General features: G+C 39.2%; 1 protein-coding gene across 1 annotated transcript in view; it reads right to left on the reverse strand.

The window, feature by feature from the left end:
- The window catches only part of fmn2b (formin 2b), a 111,052-nt gene that overhangs the window by 47,013 nt on the left and 50,826 nt on the right, over positions 1 to 13,213 (reverse strand). Inside the window, exon 9 of the mRNA XM_022670313.2 lies at positions 8,451 to 8,512. Within this exon, the coding sequence (XP_022526034.2) occupies positions 8,451 to 8,512 (62 nt within the window). The remainder of the gene's footprint in view (positions 1 to 8,450; positions 8,513 to 13,213) is intronic.

Genomic DNA, 13,213 nt, shown 5'->3' on the forward strand with positions numbered 1-13,213 from the left:
TTTGGAGAATGAAAGGATTTGATCATGATCTTAAACAAAGCAGCTCATCAGGTAGTGTCATGATTTGGGGTTGCATGGTTTGTTCTGGGATGTGTTCATTAATCTTCATTGATGCACAATGTATTTAGTAGTCTACAGAAACATTATTTTTGTTAGTTTAAAAAAAATGCAAACAAATCGATCAGGAGACTAAGTTGACTTGTTTTAATACACTTTTGCTGTGAAGAACTGAAAATGGAAAACTACATTTCTGTCACACAAAAGATCCGCAAAGCAGAAAACGCAACTATTTGCATTTATCAGTTCAGAAACTAATGTCAAAGCTTACATAAAACATTAGCAGCTTGCTAAAAACAGGCCAGACTGGCACGCCATGAAATCCTGTAATTAAATCACCAATAAAGCATTTAAGTACATTGTTCAGATTAACATTCTGTAAAGGAAAGTCTAGAAGTAAAACAAGGCCATCCGCAGTTCCTGCAGGAAACACCACAACCCCATAAACACAACAGAAAGCCGCGCGGTCTAAAACATTTCCTCCTATAGCACGATACTATACTGCGGTCTGAGTGCCAAATTATGGAAAATGTGGCATTAAAAACCAATGTCAAACAACCGCAGCCAACCGAGGCAGAGACGAAAGAAATGCAGACTGACATGCAGACATTACTGTGGTCCACACTATGCAAATGACCCATTGTTTAAAAAACAACAGTGGACGAACCCTGAGAACTTGATTTACATTGATCAAACTCTTACTTTGTACGACTTACTTCAGAGACCATATAACTTTGTAGAACAGTGATGGTTATTAGAGTTTGCACCATGCACAATAAACTGAATGCTATGTGGATGTATTGTATGATCATATGAACATTTCAACTTTATTTCAACAGAGTTTAAGTGATTCTCGTCTGTGGGACATATATGTAGGTTGGTTTGTCAATAGTCATTTAAAAATAAATATTATACTTATAATTATAATTTTATGAATAAATAAAGATATAAATAACTCTAGCGTCTAAGTGTAGCGTTAAGTTGCCGTTAAGCGTTAAGTTTGAAATGTAGAAGATTGTGAAACAGGTCAGTGTTAATAGAATACAACAATAATTTCACAGGCCCGACAGGAAGCTTGACATGTGCCCTAATAGCTGGCATGTACCTCTTTGTCTTCCTGTACAGTTAGACTTTTCCTAAAACCATCAATTAGTCTTTGACATCCACTGGAAGAAAGTTTTCTTTTCCCACTCCTCCATGCAGAATTCTTTCAGCTGTTTAATGACTGGTTTCTTGCATGCATAGCTCATATCCAGACTTTGATTTATTCAATCCAGAACTCCTCATTTCTTTCTTTTGAGCCATTCCTTGAAAGATTTACTGGAAAGCTTCTGGTCGTTGTCATATTGAACGGTGCATCTTAGCTTCAGCTTTAGTTTTTAGACAGACAGTCAGTCCCTCACATTTTCCTCACACCCTCTGATACAGTGGAGAATTCATACTGATTCTATGATTAAGAGCTTTCCAGGCCCTGCTGTGGTAAAAAAGCTCAAACAATCAAATTTGCACCACTATGCTTAACACTAGGTATGAGGTTCTTGTGTTCAAATGTATTCAAAAGGTATTTGGCTTAGATTTTATGAATGTAATGCTGTTTTATTTAATGGGTTAAAAGCAGAGGCAGAATTCCATCAGTAATAAATATGGCTGCCTTTGTCAAAAATAATTCATTTTTAAAGTTTTAGTATGCATCATTCTAAATGTGACAACTGCTTCTTTTTGCAACTTATCAGACGTACAAAAAAGGAAATACCAAGGTAAAAAGAAATAAATTCTTGTGAAAAAGTGCATTTGGAAAACATATTGGCAAAGCTACTGACAGTAAGTGACCGCTTAAGTAGCTGAATTATACCTTTGGACATACTGTCCACTCTTACGGTCTGGGTTAAGACTAATGCAAAGCTAAAGTTCTTCAGGCGAGCAGGAGTATCAGCATCCATTAGCGCTGAATCCAAACGTCCTGCTGTCTGCAGCGGGACAGAGAGACGAGGGCCCAGTACTGAACCCGCTTCATCCCTCAGACTCACAAATAAATCACAATAAGTGGTGGACGCTCCGAGACACCAGAGCTTCCCCAGATCTCAGAGAAATAAACAGCCCTAAACAAACCACTCCAACATCAGAGAGAGAGAGAGAGAGAGAGAGAAAGGAAGAGAGAGAGACACAGATACAGAAAGAAAAAGAAAGACAAAGAGAGAGAAAAACAGACAGGGAAAGAGACAGGGAGAGAAAAAAAAAAAAAAACAGAGGTAAGATACAGAAACAGAGAGCCAGGGAGAGAGATACACAGATACAGAGAGAGAGAAAGAGAGGGAGATAAGATGCAAAAAGAGAGAAAAGATACAGCGAGAGAAAGAGAGACAAGATGCAGAAAGTGAGATACACAAATACAGAGAGAGAAAGAGAGAGGTAAGATGATTGAAAAGAAAGGTACAGCGAGAGAGAGAGATACACAGATACAGAGAGAGGGAAAGAGACAGAGACAGGGAGCGAGAGAGATACAAAAATAGAGAGGGAGAGAGAGATACAGATACAGAGAAGAACAAACAAGAGAAAGCATGAGAGAAAAACAGATAGTGAGAAAGGTGACAAGAGACAGATACAGAGGTGAAAAAAGAAGTGAGACAAATAGAAATACAGACAAGAGAAAATGTAAAACGTGTTTGAGAGCAAACAGGAAAGGAAAGAGTGAGTGGATAAAATGCAAGAAAATGAAAAGGGATAGAGAGGATGAAAAAAAAGAAGAGACAGTAAGCGAGTGAGTGAAAACACGCGAGAGTGTGTAAATGCTCTGTTTTACAATGTCGGCTCACGTTTCCAACGGCAGGCCTTAGAAGTTGCTGGTGGGTGTGTGCGCACATGTTTCAGACGGTGTGTGTGTATCTGAGACTGGCTGTGCGCGAGCGAGTGTGTGCGTGTGCGCGCAGTCGTTTGCGAGGCAGACGTGTGAATGTAAACTGTGGAAAAACACTCGGCTGCATTAGGCTCTATCACAGCATCAATCACAGCCGGGCTTCAGAGCTCAAACGCCACATAACTCCCACACTTCAAACGGCCGCATCAAACGTGCTGATTAGCATTCAGATCACTGCGCCATCTGTCCACGCGGGCACGTTCGGCCCTCCCCACACCGCTCACACCACAACTACTGCTAATGGGAAGCAGCCTCTCGCGCCCGCTCTCGCAATCTGAAGCAGCAGTTCAGAGAAAAGCTCGTTTACACTGTTTTTGCTGTTTCTTGTAAATGTAGCCGATCAGACAAGGCAGCATGTTTCGCTGTCTGGAGTTTAAAGTTGTAGTTCTGTACAGGAGCTAGGAAGCTAATGAAGCTAACAAGCAATTTACGTCATAATCAATAATTACTAACTTTGTAATCTAATTATGATAAATATGTTTTATAAAAAATAGCTACAGTTAAGTTATTTAACCCTAACTGATGCAAAGTCAAAGTCAAAGTGGTTTTTATTGTCATTTCAGCTATAAACGAAACAACGTTCCTCCAGGGACCATGGTGCACATAAACACAGTGTAGACAGAACAATAGTGCAACAGTACAAAAGTGCAGACAGACAATACAACACAATACAGACAAAGAATAATAAATAACAAGACAGTGTGCAAATTATGCAGTGTGCAAAAAGTGTGCAAAAAAGACCAGTGAGGTAGTAATTACCTCTATTACACAGTGTGCAATAGAGTCCAGTGAGGTAGTAGGGTTTTTAGTGCTTTCCATTTTCTGGGGTAAGTGGGGTAAGAGTGTGTGTGCATGTACAGAAAAACCATCAGTTCAGTCTCTGCAGTTGAGGAGTCTGATGGCTTGGGGGTAGAAGCTGTTGCAGAATCTGGTCGTGCTGGACCGGATGCTGCGGTACCTTCTTCCCGAAGGCAGGAGGGAGAACAGTTTGTGTGCAGGGAGTAGCTTCTCATTTGCTAAACAACCATGTAGAAAAACTCATCCTCTGGTTGTGGAAAAGATGTTCAGATGTTTATCTGTTTCAGATTCAGGGTCAAATTATTGCATTATATGCATCAAGCAGAAAAAAAAACAACAAACAACATCTAAGAGCTTATATATATATATATATTTTTTTTTTTTTAGTAGTAGAATGTGTAATACGAACGTGTCTTGTGGAGGAAAAGGAGAATAAAGACTTTAAACCTACAAATCAGATACAGATACCCCTCTTCAGAGTGCATCTTTTGGGTGAGTAAAGTACATCTGTTTATTTACAGTCAGCTTGGATTTCCAATGCTTGTTTAGAGGTGGCCAAAATTAGAGGACATGTCCAAGTACACAAGACAGAGCATGGCCAACTGTACTCTCTGAAACCCTATATGCTCAGTATTCTATTCAGAAACATTACGCCAAAATATTGGATAGTAATATTTTAAACAATCTGCAAAGAAATATTAAAGATACAGATGTGATACAGATGTTTATGGAAAGTAAAGACAGTGCATATTAAAAACTTATTCAGGGCTCACATTTTGACATTAAGAACCATGTCCTACTTTTTGGGTCACCTCTGATCTACGCTTAATACAAACTGCTTATCATTAACTCAATAGAGTTTGAGGGAAGCTGTGATGACTTAAGCATGCAGTTTACATTATGCTAATTGGTGCGGTATGAGGTTTCCATCACTCTTTAGCTTCATTATCTCCAGAGCAAACCTAAAGCAGCAAACTTCAGATGCCAAACATGTCTTGGCTGATTGACTACACACAGCAAACGGAAAAAAAACTGTGCCGAAATATTTCTTTAAAGCCTTTCTTTAAAGAACTTCACAGCAGATATCAAAAGACAATATACAGATTCAACCGCGCCGGCCGAGTATTTGGAGATCGGTGGGCCGATAAATACACACCGCACACATACACAGACGGGCCAACCCCGGACCACATGCTCATAAATGGTTGAAAAAACACATTACAGAAAGATCATTAGGAGCATTAAACCTAATTAGCCTTTTCCAGTGTCCTGCGCGCTCTGTATGTTTTTCTTTTTTTCTGCAGAGCGAACAGGTCTGCTTTCTATAATTACTGAAGGAGCCGGCCAGACACAAACATCCCAACCATTCCCCAAAACACTCCCATTACTCTTACACAGAGACAGAGAGAGAGAGAGAGAGAGAGAGAGAGAGAGTAAAAGAAATAACACGAGACAGCATGAGAGAGAGAGAGACAGACAGCATAAGAGACTGAGAGAGTATAAGACTGAGATAGAGAGACAGCCATTGGAGAGAGCATTAAAGAGAGAGAAAGCATGTGAGGGAGTGAGATTGTGAGAGAGAGCATGAAAGAGAGAGAGACAGAGAGTGAGAAATGACATGAAACAGCATAAAAGAGAGAAAAACAGCATGAGAGACAGTGTGTAAGACAGATAAAGAGACAGCCATTGGAGAGAGAGCATGAAAGAGAGAGAAAGTATGTCAGAGAAAGAGTGATTGTGAGAGATAGAGAGAGGAAGAGAGCGTGAGAGAAAGAGAGAAACAGATAGACGGAGAGAGTGAGAGAACGAGAGTGAGAGAAAGTGAGAGATAACATGAGACAGCATGAGAGAGAGAAAAACAGCACGAGAGACAGAGTGTAAGACAGTAAACTGATAGACAGCCATTGGAGAGAGTGCATGAAAGAGTGAGAGTGGGATGTGAGATACGAGGAAGAGAGAGAGAGAGAGAGTAAAATAAATAACACGAGACAGCATGAGAGAGAGAGAGAGAGAGAGAGAGAGAGAGACAGACAGCATAAGAGACTGCATGTGAGTGTAAGACTGAGATAGAGAGACAGCCATTGAAGAGAGCATTAAAGAGAGAGAAAACATGTAAGGGAATGAGATTGTGAGAGAGAGAGAGAGCATGAGAGAAAAAGAGACAGAGAGTGAGAAATTACATGAGACAGCATGAGAGAGAGAAAAACAGCACAAGAGACAGCGTGTAAGACAGTAAGACTGACAGAGAGAGAGCCATTGGAGCGAGAGCATGAAAGAAAGAGAAAGTAGGTCAGAGAAAGAGTGAGATTGTAAGAGATATAAAAGAGAGGAAGAGAGCATGAGAGAAACAGATAGACTGAGAGAGTGAGAGAATGAGAGAGTGAGAGAAAGTGAGAGATAACATGAGACAGCATGAGAGAGAGTGTAAGACAGTAAGACTGAAAGAGAGACAGCCATTGGAGAGGGCGCATGAAAGAGTGAGAGTGAGATTGTGAGAGATACGACAGGAAGAGAGAGAGAGAAACAGATAGAGAAACAGAGACAGAGAAAGACAGATGGAAAGAAAGAGAAAGGGAGAGAAAGTGAGAGAAATAGAGCACGAGAGAGAGAGATGGAGACAGCATGAGGGACAGCATGTGAGAGAGTGAGACCATGAGAGAGAGACAGCATGAGAGAGACAGAGTAAATGAGTGTTATTGTGTAAGAGAAATACAGAGAGAGTGAGAGACAGCAAGAGAGCGAGACAATGAGAGCGAGCAAGAGAGAGAAACAGCCTGAGAGTGAGAGATTGAGACAGTGAGAGAGAGAGAGAGAGAGAGAGAGAGTTATCCAACATGTAATGACATTAACAAATAGGGATGCAAGGAATATTATCAACTTTCGCTGAGAAAATGCAAAAACAAAGCACTTTTGGTGTTCGGGCAAATAAGCAAAAAGAATGTATACCCAACAATGACTAATCTAATGTTTGCTCTACCATTAGGATTATTTTACGCAATGATTTTGCTTAATTTCTTTCATTTAACTAATAAAATGGTGATAAGTGACAAAATTAATGAAAACATGCAATATTATACATTGCATACATTTTCAAACACTGATGTCTTAAGAGCTTGCCTTTAAAAAGACACAGCAATGAAGGCAAGGTGTGGGATGCTATTGGATGCTCTATTAACACTCCACACCTACTGCAAAATCTGCAGGAACTGTGTGAGAATACTAGAGCTGCATGGGATGAATTATCACAAGACTCCATTAGGAACCTCTACAACTCTCTACATGCTGAGACCTCTAGCATTTTGCAGTGTCATACTACCACTGTATGTGTAACTCAATAAGAATTATCCCCGTCAGTCTAAATGTATAATAACTTATTGTTCCAGGTAACTTTTATATTCCTTTTGAATAGCATTTCGCAATCCCACACTTCCTTCTGGGTGCAACTTTTATTGATGACTGTATACATCACTGTCCCTGATGTAAATACTTGTAAGAAATATACTATGATCAACACCTTTCTGCCAAATACATCAAAAAAACATTATAAAAAGGTTAGTTTCTATACTGACATGAAGCAATAAATGGCCCATATTTAACCCCTCCCCAAAGAATGTTAAGACAGTTGCGTGGGTCCATGAGTGAAACACTCCTTATCCTCCTAAGACCTGAACTCTTAATTGGCGTGCATTTTTTTTTCTCTTTGCTATTTAGTATAATTGCCACCTGATAAGGAAAAAAAAACTAAGAATGATCTTTTTACACAACGTAGTTTCTGAGAAAAATGATGTCCACATATGAGGCCTTTAGCTTTATATATCAATGAAACAAACACAATGAAGTTGCAATTAAGAATGAGGTGCAAAACATTTATTTTGCGCCTGAACACAGCATCAGTTTCTGAAAAACAAAAGTAGAAACAAAGATTGTGCCCCTTTGAGAAATATGGCTCATTTAAAGTGCTTTAAATGAGTTTCTGAACAAAATCAAAACTGTTACGTTGTTGACAATATAATTGCCTCATAAGAGAACAACAGGCCTTTGTAGACCAAAATTGTGTGTTGCAGTCTAGACAATCCAAAATGTGATGTCCACACATGTGGACACTAGGTCCTGTGAGGGGGGCAGGGCTAAACTGCTGCAGGCTGAATAATGAGGTTTAAATGAATGTGCTGGTTTGTGCAACAACATCAGAAATTTATATGAAGGATTGTTTCTATATTTTAACTCTTAAGAAATGAAGTAGAACAGTATATTTTTAAACTTTAACCATGCTTGCAAAAACTCGACACTCTAAAACAGTGGTGGGAGCATAAACTCTTACGAGGCAAATTCCAAGAAACAGAGTGCATTCCTGCGTTGTTGTGGTTTGCGCATGTTTTGATATTGATGCATTCCGTGTTTGAAATTCCGCAGACGTTTCCTTAAAGTCAAAAAAGAAAACTCCACAAGTATGCACTAAGCACCCCAATTTCATAAAAAACGTGCCATCCAATAGGCAGTACTCAAATTAGCAGTCTAGTGTAAAGGTTAAGGAAACGTCTCTGAGCAGCAGAGTAATTACTAACGCAGAGTGTCATTATGAAGGCAGTGGTCACAGAGTGAAACATAGAGGAAACGGTTCAATTCTACGACCAACACTGAATATTATTTGAGTAGAAGTTTAGGATTAAGGGTGGCTTACGTTCTCGTACAGAGCCTGTAACGTCTCCAGGTCCACCACTGTGTTGTCCAGGTTCAGGATTGCTGGAGGGCAAAGAAAACACACACACAGATTATATATGAAAGGTTGTAGGATCCAAATAAAAAATGATCGGAATAAGCAGGAAAACTTAGCAATATGTAAAAATACAACCCAAAATTAGAAATGAGTATGTATGGAAAACCTTTAAGGTATTTGATTGCAGACAGAGTGAACCCAAGATATTTCACATTCCGTATGTTTAACTAATGCTGGGGGGCATGAACAAAATAGGATTTTTTTTTTGGTTTAAGATAGCCTCACTGTATTTTTTAATAATTATTATTTATATAGCTTCATAAATTATTATATTGTCAGAACAACATAAAATATAAAACCAAGGTATTAAATAAAGGCTTTGATATAGAATTTAATATGGGGTTTACTTTGTCCAACAAAATTACAAAATATATGAAGGATCCATCTGCATTTACAGTAACGGGTAACAGAGGCAAAACAAGTGCACAGCACAAAGTTAAATACATGCAAAAAATCTCATGCTTTTCATTTATATCGTCATTAAGTACTTATCCCAGTCAAGAAACTACTGCAAAATCTCACAGTAGGTGAGATTAATTAAATTTATGTTCAAAACATGGTTAAAACATGGCACAGACACGCACAGACACGCACAGACACGCACAGACACGCACAGACACACACAGACACACACAGACACACACAGACACACACAGACACACACAGACAGACACAGACACAGACACAGACACAGACACAGACACAGACACAGACACACACTTGGGGTCAGGGCTGTAGGTGCTGTAAGCTGGGCTCAGGGCAGATTTAGACAGATTTCTTTCCTCTTCCCACAGAGTTCAGCCCCCCCGCCGCCAGGGTCCCTCACCCCCCTGATAATCAGCTTAATCACTCCGGATGAATCTCAGGGCAATCAACCAAATTTGACTGCAACATCACCCCTGCAGTCCAGGGTGTCAGGAGTGTCTACTTACCGCACCTCACACAGTAACTCCAGCAGCTCACCACACACACTCTTAAACACCTACTGTATATGCATAACATGGTGATCACCAGCAGCGAGAGCATTAACTCAAAGAATTTACACAGTCAGTCAAGACCTGTTTGCTGTCTGAAGCTTTGCTCTGATTTTTGTATTATTGGACAAACTGTAGGTCTTTAATAGGGAGTCATTAAAATAAGGATGCCTAAAACACATTTGTGATTGGCAACTATAAGTTACTTGTTAAACTAAAAGTTAAAACAAAATGTGTAAATTGGTAAAGAACAAAATGTAAAGAACTATGCAAGTTTTCTTTATTTAATATTTTTTTTCACATTGTAGATTAATATCAGACATGACGACTATTAAGGAACACATGGAATTATGTAGTAAACAGTATTAAAATATATATATTAGAGGTGTGCCAAAAAATCGATTCACATAAGAATCTTGATTCTCATTTACTACGATTCAGAATCGATTTAAAATGTCCCAAAATCGATTCTGAGGGGCGGGTTTTGGACTGATTTTGGGCTGGGTATTTTTGTTGGACCTGGCAACCCGCTTGTCCCTTCAAACCGAGGTCTTCCAGACCCACACAGAGCGTAGTAGGTGTTTGAGAATCACCGGTAAGATGGCAGAACAAGCACTATATTACCTTAGATTAACGTGTAGTTTTAATGTTTTATGGCAGAATGCTTCATAACAAGCATAAAAAAGATCGCTAGTAGTTAGTTTCAGTAACTGTTAGCTAGCTAACAAGCTAACTTTCCAGTTCCACCTTAAATAACGCTACAGGTGGCTGCGGGCTGCAGCATTTAAGGCGGAACGGAAAAATAACAATAAGCTAATCAGAGCTCATTTCAGCTCCTCATCACAGAGGAATTAAGGAATGGACAATATGAATTAATTTCTCCACCTCCTGCCCCCTTTCTGAAGAAATACAACGACCTTAAATTAACTAGTTAATCAGCAGCTGCTCCTGAACTTTAGCGCTCCACTGCTATCATCACATCAGCCCAGCAGCGTCACCTACACACCACCGCTAGTAGCCTGGTAATAAAGCAGTGTTATTTATTATTTATTTATTGTTCATTAACGTCATTGTGATATCCCAGTGATTTCTCTGTCACTGAAGACCCACATTCCTGCACATTTTATTGTTTTTGTAACACATTACTTGCTCCAGGACCAGTGTATATTATGGAGGGTTTTTTTTTCAATAAGATTCATAAGCCAGAAGCAGAAATTTTTATAATTCAAATCGTTTTGAATCAAAAATCGATTTTGAATCGAATCGTGGCCCCCAAAATCGGAATCGAATCGAATCGTGAGATAGTAATCGATTCCCACCCCTAATATATATTTGAGGTGATTTGGGACCTCCGTGTACTCCAATTAAGTAAAGTGTAAAAGATGTAAATCACTGCCACAAAGAGTTCTTTATAGGTTTCTGAAAGAAACTAATATCTGTATACTGAGAGTTATGTTTTTCAATTTAAAATATATTTACATATAAATTGTTACAGCACGAGAGAGACTGTAAGAAACAGACAGAAAGAGAGACAAAGATGTGGAGAGAGAGAGACAGAGAGAGAGAGAGACAGAGAGAGAGAGAGAGAGAGACAGAGAGAGAGAGAGAGACAGAGAGAGAGTAAGGTGGAGAGAGAGAGAGAATGTGCATGTTTGAGAATGAATGAGAGAGCGGGCAAGAGAGTGCAGGAGAGAGAGAATGTGTGTCAGGTTCCAGAGCGCGAGTGCAGAAGCTGCCGCCGCCTGAGTGTCTCTGCGTTCAGAATCTGGCGCCTAAAACTGTAATCCTTTAAAAGTAAATGTTTGAACACAAACAGGGCCGGAGCTGTGGATTGTTTAATCTGAGATATAGTGTTACATTCAAGAGCGAACACACACACACACACACACACACACACACACACACACTCCAAACATTCACGCTGGAGACATTGTTTAAGCCCTAAGTGTTTGAGATGATTGCTAACAAAGTCTAGAAAAACTGCGGAAATAAACACCAATACGGAGCCACTTTCACGCCTAATTGAATCAAAGCCTGAAATGCGGATTTTCTGAAAAAGCACAGGAGAAAAGAAGAAGAGAAAAATGCAGCGCTGAGCACCACAGCGTATTGCGCTCCGTATGTGTTTATTTACACTGTTCGTGATAAAAGTAGAGTGTGTGTCGAGCGCTTCGGGGATAAAATGACCTTGGCGAATGGGTTTGTGAGACTTATGGCCTGAACCCGACTCCGGCCCACACGAAATCCGTACGGCTCTCCCATCGTGTCAGGCTGGATTTAAACAGTGGAGGTGACGGGCTCAGGCATCAATTAGGATGTTGGATTTAATGTAATCCCCAGAGTTCAGCTGCGGAGGGAAAAGATCACTCTCCAAACAAATCACTGAAATTACTGCTCTGCTCTCGCTCCCTCTCTTTCTCTCTGGCTGGCCTCAGGTCTTCCTCAACTCTAAAAGCTCTTAAAAAAAATGATAAACACAAAAATGAGACAGACACCTGTTTTGTTTGCAAATTAAACAACACACACAATAGCCAATCTACCAACAAAGCCATTTCTAAGATTATGATCCAATCCCATTTCTCTTTTATACCCCTACCCCTACCCTTGTATTCGAGTGTAACCTTTTCTTTTGGAACAGAGTTTAAAGGGGAAGGGGTGAAATCCTCCCCATAAAAATTGGGACAATCTTCAAGCACCTGATACAGATATATCTATAGAGGTTCAGCACTAAAGATTAGCAACCTAGCTGCTAATGGTTAACTAGTTAACTTTAGGGCTTTATCTTAATGTCTTCAGAAAGGGGGCAGGTGCTCCAGCAATTAATTAGTATTGTCTATTCCTTAATTTCTTTGTTATGGGGAGATGAAATTAGCTTTTATTTAATTTAATTGCTCTGTGCCACCTTAAACCTCTGCCCACTGTTCGACCATTTAAGGTGGAACGAGAAAGTTAGATAGGTAGCTAGCTACTTGCGATAAACTACTAGCCATTTTCAAAAATGGCCAGAAAACCTTCACTCTCTACTTCACTTAATCAAACCCAAATTCTGCTTGATTAAAAACAGACATATAAACTAGACGAACATAACAAAACAAAATATTTGGAGGAATAAAATGATTGATGTGTGTTCAGGAAAATATTTTTTATATATATTTTTAAATGTAATACAGTTCAGAAAAGCTCCAATATTATATTTTATTATAATAAATTTTATATTTTAACAGTTTGCTGATTTACTTCAAATTTGTAACACATTTTCCATTAAACATACAATTAGCATTTTTAGTCACGCTTCTTTTCAAACATGAAACCTTTTTTATGTTATGGCTAAATACATATCGTAAAGATATTAGCATGTAATCAGTCTAAAATTTGACTAAAATGCCTGCCTGTTAAGAGGTTAAACTATGGTGATATAGTGGTTATATTTTAATGTTAAGGAAAGTACTCAAATTTGTAGGTTTCTTTGAGCCCCATCTTGCCAGTAATTCTCATAGCCCTCTGTTTGGCGTGTGCCTTTGAAAATTCAGTTTGAAGTGCCATGTAGCTCTAAAACTTCCCTTAATCTACCCCACCACCAGCCTAACAATTAAAGAAGACACCCTACCCCTAGATATAAATGTTTAAAACAAAGCGGTTGTGCTAAGTGGTAGGACCAAGGAGTGAAAATGGACTGGGCCTGACCAAATCAAA

The sequence above is a fragment of the Astyanax mexicanus genome, chromosome 15 (genome assembly GCF_023375975.1).
Source record: "Astyanax mexicanus isolate ESR-SI-001 chromosome 15, AstMex3_surface, whole genome shotgun sequence".
NCBI lineage: Eukaryota > Metazoa > Chordata > Actinopteri > Characiformes > Acestrorhamphidae > Astyanax > Astyanax mexicanus.